Source organism: Bos taurus, chromosome 16, assembly GCF_002263795.3.
Source record: "Bos taurus isolate L1 Dominette 01449 registration number 42190680 breed Hereford chromosome 16, ARS-UCD2.0, whole genome shotgun sequence".
Lineage (NCBI taxonomy): Eukaryota > Metazoa > Chordata > Mammalia > Artiodactyla > Bovidae > Bos > Bos taurus.
Window position 1 is genome coordinate 28381566 of NC_037343.1, and position 13460 is coordinate 28395025.

Here is a 13460-nt window from a genome sequence, read left to right on the forward strand (position 1 = left end):
ATCTGTTTCACCACAACATGAATTATAGTTAACACTACGGCATTGTACACTTAAAATGGTTAAGGTAGTAAATTTGGTGTTATGTGTTTTATCATAATTGAAAAATTACATTTTATGTAATTAGTTTTTATATAAGATGGCTTTTTCCTCAACAAAAAATATTTATTAAGTATGTACTTTCTAATGAGTAACTACAGGTAAAGGATACATCTCTTCTTATGTGATCACGTTTCCTTTTTTTGTTAGGCATATATGAAACCTGTAAAAATCAACATCTTCAGTGGGTGTCAGATTCCAGGTGGAAGCAGTGTTTTTATATCAGCAATGAACTAGAGCCTTTTTCTCTTCTATGTAAATCCCTGTTATCAAATGTGTCACAATGGAATGCTTTTAAAAACAGTAAGGCTGTATATTTGCTGATGAGCACAGCTTTCTCTTCAGAAAATGGTTCCTTGGAGGAAAGTGAAAAATCACCAGAGATAGGTAAAGTATTCAGTGTCTTAATCTAACTTCATTGCATATGTGTATATAGATTATCAAGTTATCAATGTAGTTCAATATCATGAAAAAACTAAAGGGAGGAACGTAACTATATAATAAGCACTTGTTATTTAATGTAATTCTCATTCCACATTTTTCTCCATTTTGCTTTGCTTCCAGATTTTTGCCACAAAATACAATTATGTTATGCAAAACATGATCAGCCTTAGATATATTTCCTTTATTTTTATTTCTCTGGGATAGCCAGAAATGGAATTGTTGGGTCAAAAGTATAGTTTTTATATTAATAGTCGCTTCCAAGTTGCCTTCCTTGAAAGTCTGTGATAACTTACATTTCCACCAGCAATATATGAGTGCTCCTTTTCAAACAAGAGTATTGGTTCTTTTTCACTTTTACCAATCTGAAAAGTTTAAAGTCTTTAAATTTATCTATCAAGTTTAAGTACTTTTTCAGATGTTTGCTGACCATTTGAATTTGCTTACTTTGCCCATTTTCTACTCCATTGTTGATCTTTTTTTTGTCCATTTGTTAAGAATCCTATTAGTATAATGTTGTTGTTCGGTGGGTCAGTTGTATCCAAATCATTGCGACCCTGTGGACTGCAGCACACCAGGCTTCCCTGTCCTTCACTATATCCTGGCTGCTGCTGCTGCTGCTAAGTCTCTTTGGTCATGTTCGACTCTGTGCAACCCCATAGATGGCAGCCCACAAGGCTCCCACATCCCTGGGATTTTCCAGGCAAGAACATTGGAGTGGGAGCTTACTCAAACTCATGACCATTGAGTCAGTGATGCCATCCAACCATCTCATCTTCTGACACCTCCTCCTCCTCCTGCTCTCAATCTTTCCCAGTTTTAGGATCTTTTGCAATGAGTCAGCTCTTCATATCAGCTGACCAAAATATTAGAGTTTCAGCTTCAGCATCAGTCTTTCCAATCTGGGTTGATTTCCTTTAGGATTGACTGGTTTGATCTCCTTGCAGTCCAAGGGATTCTCAAGAGTCTTCTCCAGCACCACAGTTTGAAAGCATCAGTTCTTTGGCACCCAGCCTTCTTTATGATCCAGCTCTCACACCTGTATATGACTCCTGGGAAAACCAGAGCTTTGACAATACAGACATTTGTGGACAAAGTGATGTCCCTGCTTTTTAATACGCTGTCTAGGTTTGTCATAGCTTTTCTTACAAGGAGCAAGCGTCTTTTAATTTCATGGCTATAGTCACTGTCCATAGTGATTTTGGAGCCCAAGAAAATAAAATCTATCACTGTTTCCACTTTTTTCCCTTTGATTTGCCATGAAGTAATGGGACTGGATGCCGTGATCTTAATTTTTTAAATGTTGAGTTTTAAGCCAGCTTTTTCACTCTCTTTCATCCTCGTCAAGAGGCTCTTTATTTCCTCTTCACTTTCTGCCATTAGAGTGGTACATATTTGAGGTTGTTCATCTTTCTTCTGGCAATCTTGATTCCAACTTGTGATTCATCCAGCCCAACATTTCGCATGATGTACTCTGCATAAAAGTTAATTGAGCACGGTGACACTATACAGTCTTGTAGTCCTCCTTTCTGAATTTTGAACCAGTCAGTTGTTCCATGTCCAGTTCTAACTGTTGTTTCTTGACCTGCATACAGATTTCTCAGGAGGCAGCTAAGATGGTCTGGTATTCCCATCTCTTGAAGAATTTTCCACAGTTTGTTGTGATCCACACAATCAAAGGCTTTAGTGTAGTCAATGAAAGAGTAGATGTTTTTCTGGAATCCCCTTGCTTTTTCTATGATCCAGTGGATGTTGGCAACATGATCTCTGGTTCCTCTGCCTTTTCTAAATCCAGCTTGTACGTCTGGAAGTTCTCAGTTCATGTAGTGTTGAAGCCTAACTTGAAGGATTTTGAGCATTACCTTGCTAGCATGTGAAATGAGCACAGTTATACAATAATAAAATTATTTACTTATAATTAATTAGCATAACATGGTATTAATTTTTGTCTTGTTAAAAATATTAAACAGCTCATTCAAATATTTTTCAAAATCTGTCATTGCTTATTGGATTTGTCTATAATATCTATAACATAAAAATGTTTAAATGTTTGTTATAGTTAATTATGTCTGTATTTTCTTTTATAATTTTTTAATTTCCGGTTCTGATTAAGAGGTGTTCTTCTTCCCTTAAAGTTTTCTCTCGGGTTCATTATTGTTTTATTTTGTTGCATTTTGCACTAATCTATCTTGGATTCATTGTTTATTATGCTGTAAGATAAGAGTCGATATCTTTCATTTAAAGGCACTCTTTACTGACTTTTTGTTAAGTGAAGATCTTTTACTTTGCAAGTAACCCCAAGTTTATCCATTTTTAACTAGATGTTCATGTATTGTGGACTTTTTAAGATCAACAGAATATATCTTATCTATTTTAAAAAGCTATTTCTCTTATCTAAGTTGTATTTAAAGTTAGACTTTGAGGAAATAATGTAGAAATAAAAGATTGGTAGAAATGATAGCTGTACAAAAGAGACACAGATGTATAGAACAGTCTTTTGGACTCTGTGGGAGAGGGAGGGGGGATGATTTGGGAAAATGGCATTGAAACATGTATAATATCATATAAGAAATGAATCGCCAGTCCAGGTTTGATGCAGGATACAGGATGCTTGGGGCTGGTGCACTGGGATGACCCAGAGGGATGGTATGGGGAGGGACGTGGGAGGAGGGTTCAGGATTGGGAACAGGTGTACACCCATGGCAGATTCATGTTTATGTATGGCAAAATCAATACAATATTGTAAAGTAATTAGCCTCTAATTAAAATAAATAAATTAAAAAAAAAGAAATGATAGCTGTATATAGAATAGATGGAAATGAAAAGTAGAATTTTTCCCACCTTGCAAGAAAGTGTGATCCTGTGGTGACTGTATCAAGGGTAAGTGTGACTCTCTATCAAAGGTAAGAGGGGTCAAAGTTTTTAAATATATTTTTATAATATTCAGTTTTTCAAAAACTTGAAAATCATTGCATTTCCATTTGATCCTTATTTCTTATATCCGTTATAGGTAGATTCTGAACAGAAATCTCTAGCCTCTAGAGTTTATTGTTTATATTTATTAGTTATTAGTTTATATTCTATTATATGAACAGAAGTCTCTAACCTCTAGTTATCAATTTATAAACAGTATATATTCAGGATCAGGTCATAAAATATTGGCTCTGGCCTTTGCTTCTAATTTCTTTTCCTTCTGTCATCCATCATCTTTTCTAGTTCTCATTCTTCAACCATTTCACCAGAGACAAGTTGAAAGTTAAATCTACCTTAAGATATACCTCTTTTACAATATTAAAGATAGTTAGAGATGCCTGAAATCTCACAGAAATCTCACTTTAAAAGAAGTTAGCAGTGTTTTAAACAAAACCTCACAATTTTATAGTGAAAAAAAAATCATTGTATTACCTTTTGGTGATCCAAAGTATTTTATTGTTAATCTCAGTTTCTCTAAATTTTATCTAGCTCAAGTTTTTAATGAAAATGAAGAAATATACAGTTCTATAAATTTTCCCTGGGAGAAACTCACTCCATTTCAAAGACTTATTTTGGTAAGATGTGCTATGAGAAAATATTGATGTTCTAAATGTTTTGAGCACCTTATCAGTAATTTAAACTATTTAAATTTTAAACTTTTATGAGCAAAATATATAGATTTTGCAGTCTAATATTTAATGAACATTACTACTAGGGGAAAGCACTTACATTCCATTTTAATGTGCTTTTATGTGATGGGAGTTCAATTAGAATAACATTCTTAGCATCTTTCTGCACCCTTATTCATTCCTCCCTAGAAAGGAGAAAGAACTTGTCACACAGGTAATCTGAGAGATGAAATCAGTGTGCATGGCTTAGCCCTTCTCCCCTGTCCCTTTGGGGATTAGCCTTCCTGCAAAATGCATAATTTCTGCTCTGCTTCTCAATGCCATAAATTGTACAAGAACGTACCAGGGATTTTTACGGAAAAGTCAAAGACTGCCCAGCACTGCTTGAGACAGAAAAGTCTGCCGAATTCTACGGTTTAGTATCAGGAAGTACACCCACCTAAACCATATCCACCACCTTGGCCTGTATTGATAATAAAGGTGGTATTTTCCCTGATTCCTCTATTAGTCAATGCCTCAGAATCTGGCTGTGAGGTTGGCAGGTTAGCGATGTGAATAGGTGTCATTTGTGAGCCCTTTAAAGTAAGTAAAGCTTAGCATGTACTCTGCAGTTTTCATAAATTATCTCATTTAATATTCATAATCATCTTGGGGGTAGACATTATCATTTCCCCTTTTTATAGAATGCCTAATTGAGCCAGGACTGAAACTCAGACAATTTGACCCTGAAATCTGTGCTTTTACCAGTAACACCATGTTATACTTGCCAAAGTAGATTCTTTAAAGTAGATTTTTCTCACTGATGAGTAATCTGTGTATTTAATGTAGGTATCAAAAGCATTCAGAAATGAGATATAAATAAAACCTCAAAGTCTTAAAAAAAATAAAAAAATAAAGTAGATTTTTCTAAATTTGCCCTTATCACATCAAACAATCTTTAATTTTCACATTTAGCCTCTAGTTTGCTGCTGCTGCTGCTAAGTTGCTTCAGTCGTGTCGACTTTGTTCGACCCCATAGAGGGCAGCCCACCAGGCCCCCCCGACCCTGTCCCTGGGATTCTCCAGGCAAGAACACTGGAGTGGGTTGCCATTTCCTTCTCCAGTGCATGAAAGTGAAAAGTGAAAGTCAAGTCACTCAGTCGTGTCGATTCTATGGACTGCAGCCTACCAGCCTCCTCCGTCCATGGATTTTCCAGGCAAGAGTACTGGAGTGGGGTGCCATTGCCTTCTCCAGCCTCTAGTTTAGGGAGGAGGAAATCCTTCCTGTTATTTCCCTTTTTCTCTAACTTCCTGAAAATGCCAGCCTTAACAGCGAATCATCTTTCTTTTGGTTTCTGCGTTAAATTTTATTTTTACATCACTTTAAAATTTACTCATGCTGTTGCAGAAAAAGATTGCACCTGACTTACAGACATTTTTATCGGGGCTGTGATTTCGTTTTCTCAATACTTCAAGTACAATTTATCACTAACCAATTGAATTTGAGTCTTTGGAGATGTTTCTTATAAAATTTCAAAATCTCCAGTAAAGATCACCAAAATAGCAGAGACTATTTTAAAATATTCTATGTCCTTATATCTTAAAGTGAGTTGTTTTCTTTCCAACTTTTTATTGTGGCATAGCATACATTCATTATTTCATTTACTCCTGATAATAATTCCTCTTAAGTTTATTTAAATATAAAATTCCGTGGCAGTAAGTACATTTACAGGATTGTGAAAACTCACCACTAGCCACCTTTAGAAATTTTTATCATCCCAAACACTGTACCAAAAAATTCCCCATTATTTCCTCCCATTAGACCATGGCAGCCAGCATTCTACTTTCTGTCCCTCTGAACTTGCCTATTCTGTTGTAATTTTTGTTCAGTCATTAAGGCGTGACCAACTCTTTACAACCCCACAAACTTCAGCACACCAGATTCCTGTCCTTCACTATCTCCCCAAATTTGCTTAAATTCATGCCCATTGAGTCAGTGATGCTATCTAACCATCTCACTCTCTGCCACCTCCTTCTCCTTTTGCCTTCTATCTTTTCCAACATCAAGGTCTTTTCCAATGAGTTGGCTCTTCACATCAGGTGACCAAAGTATTGGAGCTTCACTGTCAGTCCTGCCAATAAATAGTCAGGGTTGATTTCCTTTAGGATTGACTGGTTTGATCTCCTTGCAGTCCAAGGGACTCTCAAGAGTCTTCTCCAGCATCACAATTCCAAAACATCGATTTTCAGCACTTAGCTGTCTTTATGGTTCCACTCTCACATCTGTACATGACTACCAGAAAACCATAGCATTGACTATATAGACCTTTGTTGGCAAAGTAATGTCTCTGCTTTTTAATACGCTGTCTAGGTTTGCCATAGCTTTTCTTACAAGGAGCAAACATTTTTTAATTTCATGGCTGCAGTCACTGTCTACAGTGATTTTGGAGCCCAAGGAAAGAAAATCTGTCACTTCATCCACTTTTTCCCTTTCTATTTGCCATGAAGTGATAGGACCGGATGCCCATTATCTTAGTTTTTGAATGATGAGTTTTAAGCCAGCTTTTTCACTCTCCTCTTTTACCTTCATCAAGAAGCTCTTTAGTTCCTCTTCACTTTCTGCCATTAGAGTTGCATCATCTGCATATCTTAGGTTGTTGGTATTTCCACAGAAATCTTGATTCCAGCTTGTGATTCATCCTGCCTGGCTTTCACATGATGTACTCTGCATGGAAGTTAAATAAGCATGGTGACAATATACAGCCTTGACCTACTCTTTTCCCAGTTTTGAATCAGTCTGTTGTTCCATGTCCAGTTCTAACTGTTGCTTCTTGACCTGAAAACAGGTTCTCTGGAGGAAGATAAGGTGGCCTGGTATTCCCATCTCTTTAAGAATTTTCCAGTTTTTTGTGATCCACACAGTCAAAGGCTTTAATGTAGTCAATGAAGCAGTAGATGTTTTTCTGGAATCCCCTTGCTTTCTCTATGATCCAGCAAATGTTGGCAATTTGATCTCTGGTTTCTCTGCCTTTTCTAAATCCACCTTGTACATCTGGAATTTCTCAGTCGAAGCCTAGTTTGAAGGATTTTGAGCATAACCTTACTAACATGTAAAATTAGTTCAATTGTACAGTAGTTTGAACATTCTTTGGCACTGCCTTTCTTTGGGATTGGAATGAATACTGACCTGGATCACAGTCTTGTCATGGCAAAGGGGCTTGCATAACTCTATGAAATTATGAGCCATGCCTTGCAGGGCCACCCAAGACAGACAGGTCATAGTGAAGAGTTCTGACAAAACATAGTCCACTGGAGAAAGGAATGGCAAACCACTCTAGTATTCTTGCAGCAAGAACCCCATGAACAGTATGCCTATTATAGATACTTCATATAAGTAGAATCATGCAACATTTATCTTTTTGTGTCTGACTTATTTCATATAATGTCTTCAAGTTTCATCCATGTTGTAGCATGTGTCAGAATTTTTTCAAAGCTGAATACTATTGCATTGTATCCATATGCCACATTTTATTTATCTATTCATCTGTCCATGAACACTTGGGTTGTTTCCACCTTTTGGCTGTTGCAAGTAATGCTGCTGGAACATCGGTATATACATTTGTTTTTTTGTTTTTATTTTTGTTTGGGTTTGGTTTTTTCTTCTTTTGAGCCAAAATTTTCAAATTGAGAAATTTGACATAAAAATCCAGATTTCCAGCATTTATTAAAAAATTAGAAGATCAGCTAATACGTGGCCCACAGTCATCCATAGCAATACTCTCTGCCCTTTTGGAGCAGTGTATCATAGTCTTCACTGCTCCCAATTATTTCCCGACACTGAAGTTGAATGCTATTTGCCATTTAACATCATATTTGCATAACTTTTTATTATACAGGAGAATTATTTTTCTTCAGCCCAACCCACTTCTCCAGTTTATGTTATCCACCTGACAACTTTATTCCTCTACTCTGTATGTGGATTATTGATGCAATTATGACATTAAGATGTATTTAAGCTATAGTAACTGAAAAATACAGACTACTTAACAGTCTGTATAGTAAAAACTCCATTTGTGGGGAAAAAAGAACAGGTTAGAGAGATATTCATGTGTATGTAGAAAATATAAAGAACAACAAGAAACAAATAGTGGTTATCTAGGAAATAGGGTCTTCATATTTCAATTTATACTTTTTAAAAAATTTTATGTAACAAGTTATATAGCAAGTATTATTTGAATTTCATGTAACAAGTGTGTATTACCTTAACAACAAAATGAACTAGATTTTAAAACCCATGCTGCATTACTCTCCCCCATTAAGCTCCAAGTGGTTTTAGTTTGTCACTAGCAACTTTATGAGTATAGTCATCCTATTTACCAAACTCCGGGTCAGAAGACATGGTCTGATAAAATGTTAAGTGTATGTATAGGGAAATTGAGTTTAAATATTTGAAACTGGGTCTGATCTGTAAGAGTCAGAAATTGAGACTGCCACTTATGAGATTTAGAATATACTAGGGAGAAGACTCAGCCTAGTTAAAGGATATCATGGAGCTCCACAGGGGCAAGGACTTTGTCCAGTTTATTCAGTTCCTTCCATTTATATAATCCATTGGACAGAAAAGAGGGGGAAAGATGACAATGAGGAGATATGGACATGGGGAAATTTTTCAGAACTATATGTAGCTTCTTAGAAAAGAGCTAATAAAATTTATTTCAATGGAACCCATTTCTTCAAACTTTTCTTTCTGTCCCACTACCCCCCCCCTTCCAATTTCTTGGGGTTAAAAATTACATAAGTGGAGAAATTTAATAAATATTTGCTTGATTAATAAAATAAAGAAGGAACCAGCAGCATGATGGTGACAAAAGGTGACAATCACGTTGGGGAGACAGATTCTTAGCAGTGATGGACCACCCCTAATGGTGTTTCACTCGGTTGATTCTCACACTTTCGTAACTGGAAATACTGGGGGGACTCTGCTGTTAGACCCCAGATTCTATGTGTGCTGCCAATTTTCATGTTTAAAAATACAGATGTTGCAATTAATTAAAAATTTGAGATTAATTTTTCCAAAGGATACAGAAAAGAGCAAACTCAACATAATGAGTTTATATTAGGTTTCTTTTAAATATGTGAACTTGCCAATAGTTGATGGTTTTTGACGATGACCCATGGTTTAATCTAGTACCTCCACACAGACTGACAGACACATACAGTTTTAATTTTGCCTTAAATGATGGAGTCTCTGAAAATGCTAAGCACAGAATGTATGATCATTCTGTAAAGAAATAGCACATAAGTGATTAGTTTAAAGCAGTTTTCATGGAAAATGTCTGAAATTTGCAATGACTTCCAACAGATGAATTTCTATTTACCACCTGTATACTGTTTGCAAAACCTTTTAGTCCCTCTAAACTTCTCTGCAGATGTGTCCTCAGTTTGTTTAAACACATAAATATTGTGCTATTGATTTTCATTTTATTAATGGAAGAGTCGGTACTTTTCCAACTATGCTATCCTGGATTTTCATCCTCTAATACCGTGGGGTTTTTTCTTGCTCTAGATATGTACAGCAGAGGAGGAAAAAAACCCAGGCACAAGGTCTCTTTTTGCAGAGTCAGGGACCCTAACTTGGATTTGCACGTACAAAGTAAGATCGCAGTGTGTGAAAGATAGAGGCACCAGATAGCCCTGGCATCTAGGAAGGACCATAGGATGGTCAAGAGCAGTGGTGGGAGCTTTCCCACCACACATAGACTCCCCTCAAATTTTCCCAACACAAGGAACACCACAAAACTTTTGAAGGGCAACCTAAATACTGAATACTTCTTAGTGTGTTTCCTCTTACCACAGGGGATATTCCCTTGGGTAGTTTTTAAAGTTACTTATCTATCATGGTTTCTTTCTTAGATAAAAATTCTTAGACCAGAATGTTTAAAGAATTCTGTGGAAAGGTTTATAACTGAAAAAATAGGAAATGAATATATTCACAGCACTGGAACCAGTTTGAAGGAATCATATGAAGAATCCAATGCCAGGACTCCACTAATACTTATTCACTCCCATGGTAAGCTACTTGTGGACAGTTAAGATGACATGATGATGTTTTTCAAAAGATGTAGAGAAGTAGGTTCTGTGTCAGGGTGTTCTGTGTTTAAAATATTTCCCTATTCTTAAATATTTGGGGAAATTGTCCTATTCTTAAATGTCTTAAAGAATTGGGCTTCCCTGGTGGCTCAGATGGTAAAGCATCTGCCTGCAATGTGGAAGACCCGGGTTCCGTCCCTGGGTCAGGAAGATCCCCTGGAGAAGGAAATGGCAAGCCACTTCAGTACTCTTGCCTGGAAAACCCCATGGACGGAGGAACCTGGTAGGCTACAGTCCATGGGATCGCAAAAGAGTTGTACACGACTGAGTGACTTCACTAAATATCTTAAAACTGTAAACTATATTAAGGATGAATCTTTGAAACAGATTCACAGATATAAAGACCAAACTAGTGGATACCAGTGGAGATAATGAAGAGGGGAGGGCCAAGCTGGGGTACAGGATTGGGAGGTACAAACCACAATGTGTGAAATAAATAAGCTACAAGGGTATATTGTACAACAGAGGGAGTACAAACAGTATTTTATGATACCTATAAATGAACTATAACCTTTAAGAATTATGACTCACTCTGTTATACATCTAAAAGTTATTTATATCATTATTGTACATCAACTATATCTCAATTTAAAAAAATAAGCAAATAAAGCAATAGCACATTTAAAAAAAAAAAGAATGACTAAAAATGTAAAAGAACAAAGAAAAATGAGTTGTCCCAGATTCATGAATATGGAAAAATTTATCAGGGCTAGTTTTGTATGCAGAAAATACCTCCCAAACACACATATTATTGATATGAAATTTGGGATTACCCTTGCTTTATTAACAATTTTAATTCCCATTGACCTGTGAAAAAATGTTATAAAATTATCAGAAATATCTCTGTTGATTGTATGCTTGTGTGCTTCAAGACTTCAAATGCATTTTTTACTTTATCTTGTCTTTGCTCTACAGACCCTAAGCAAAATATTTTCTCCTAAGGAAAATACTTTCTTCATTTATTTTCTGCCTTCCATTATCTTCAAATCAAACATGTCTTTAGAACTCACCATTTTCAAACTTTGATTCTATTAGGAAAAGCCTTGTTCAAAGTGCCCCCATGTAGAGGCTTTCTCATCTGAAACTTTTCCATGTAAAGCAGCTGGCTATATGCCTGACACACTCATAACAGTGCTGTCTATTTCTTGAAAACTTAGCCTGACATGGCACCTAGGGCTGTGGCCATCACATCTATGTTCCAAACATCTGTCACCCTGTTAGACATGGCTTGACATATACACACTACATATAATAAAACAGATAACTAATAAAGAACCTACTGTATAGCACAGGAAACTCTACTCAGTATTCTGTAATTATCTATATGGGACCTATATGGGAAAAAAGAGTGGCTATATACTATATATGTATAAGTAATTCACTCTGCTGTACAGAATGGAAGATAGCACAACATTTAGAAACTTTGCTGCCAAAGCTTTTTCACAAAACATAAGATGCTCATACCTAGCTGCATGAAAGGCTAAAAATGAAGCATTTTAGCTGCGCACATGGCCATTTGGAGTAACACCAGGGTTCAGCTATAGAGGAGGAAGGGACAAGTAAGTGCTGGAGTAAACAACCCACAAGCCTACTACTGCTGTAGTAAATAGTATCACCCCATCTGTCACCCCATTAGATGGGGTTTGACATATGCACACTGTATATAATAAAATAGATAACTAATAAAGAACCTACTGTGTAGCACAGGGAACTCTACTCAATACTCTGTAATGACCTAAATGGGAATAGAATCTAAAAAAGAGTGGCTATGTATATGCATATACATATATGTGTGTGTGTATATAGATATATATATATATATATGACTCACTTTGATGTACAGCAGAAACTAACACAGCACTGTAAATCAACTATACTCCAATAAAAATTAATTTTGCAAAAAAGAAAATGGAAGAACCAAAATTTGAGCTCTACCTTCTGATTTAAAAGACTAGTTTTTCCATTATGTGTACACCTTTTCCCACTGCCACTTAATAAATGCTAGAATGTATTTTTAAAGAGGTGATTAAATGACTCTACAATAGTATGTATCTTTCCATGTTGTTTTACAGGGATCGACCTCACCAATACGCTCCTGAAATTTGCACAAGAGTTAATGGGAACAACCAATCATGTGACCATGATTTCTTTGGGTCGTGGCCAGGCAGCTAAAGCAGAAGCCCTCATTGTTAAGGCCCTAACCAAAACAGAGCAATGGGTCTTCCTCCAGAACTGCCATCTTGCAGCATCATTTATGCCAAGGCTCTACACTATTGTAGAATCGTAAGAGTTTTACATTTATTTGTAAGGGCTTCCCAGGTGGCTCAGTGGTAAAGAATCCACCAGCCAATGCAGGAACTACAGGACCCTTGGGTTCAATCCCTGAGTCGGGAAGATCCCCTGGAGCAGGCAACCCACTCCAGTATTCTTGCCTGGAAAATCCCATGTTCACAGGGGCCTGATGGGCTACAGTCCATTGGGTGGCAAAAAGTCAAACGTGACCGAGCAACTGAGCACCCGTGCACACATAAGAGATCAGATTATTATCAAAACAATGAGCTAAAACTGGAAATGGCAATGTACAACTGTGCTTAAACAGTGATAAAATAAAGTGTTAAGCCACTCAGAGGTAATGTAGGCTATTTTATGACGATTCTATTTCTCCAAGAACTTGAAAGCTACACTAGGAATATATCACTTTTTATTAGAAGAAAAGACCTCTTTAATTTTTACTTTCCATCCAGTTTATCAGTTTCTCTTTCTCCCCATCTCAAACTCTCAATAGATATACACTTGTACATACACATGTATATAGAAATGTACATGTGGCATAGTTTGTAATATCCTATTGCTTCCACACAGCAGAATATAATACCTCATATCCATATTTCCCAGGTGGTGCTAGTGGTAAAGAACCTGCCCACCAATGCAGGAGAATTAAGAGTCATGGGTTGGATCCCTGGGTCAGGAAGATCCCCTAGAAGAGGACATGGCAACTCACTCCAGTATTCCTGCCTGGAGAATCCTGTGGACAGAGAAGCTTGGCAGACTACAGTCTGTAGGCGTGCAAAGAGCTAGACTCAAGTGAAACAACAAGAACAGCATCCATAATTTCAGTGATAATTTTCTTTTTTTTTTATTTTTTATTTTTTTTGATAATTTTCTTTATAGGCTGTATTTGGTACCTATTCT

General features: G+C 36.5%; 1 protein-coding gene across 2 annotated transcripts in view; it reads left to right on the plus strand.

Moving 5' to 3' along the window:
- The window catches only part of DNAH14 (dynein axonemal heavy chain 14), a 377701-nt gene that overhangs the window by 316468 nt on the left and 47773 nt on the right, over window positions 1-13460 (plus strand). For both annotated transcript variants that reach the window (XM_059875675.1, XM_059875674.1), the window contains 4 exons: window positions 247-483; window positions 4000-4085; window positions 10032-10188; window positions 12341-12551. In XM_059875675.1, the coding sequence (XP_059731658.1) occupies window positions 247-483; window positions 4000-4085; window positions 10032-10188; window positions 12341-12551 (691 nt within the window). The remainder of the gene's footprint in view (window positions 1-246; window positions 484-3999; window positions 4086-10031; window positions 10189-12340; window positions 12552-13460) is intronic.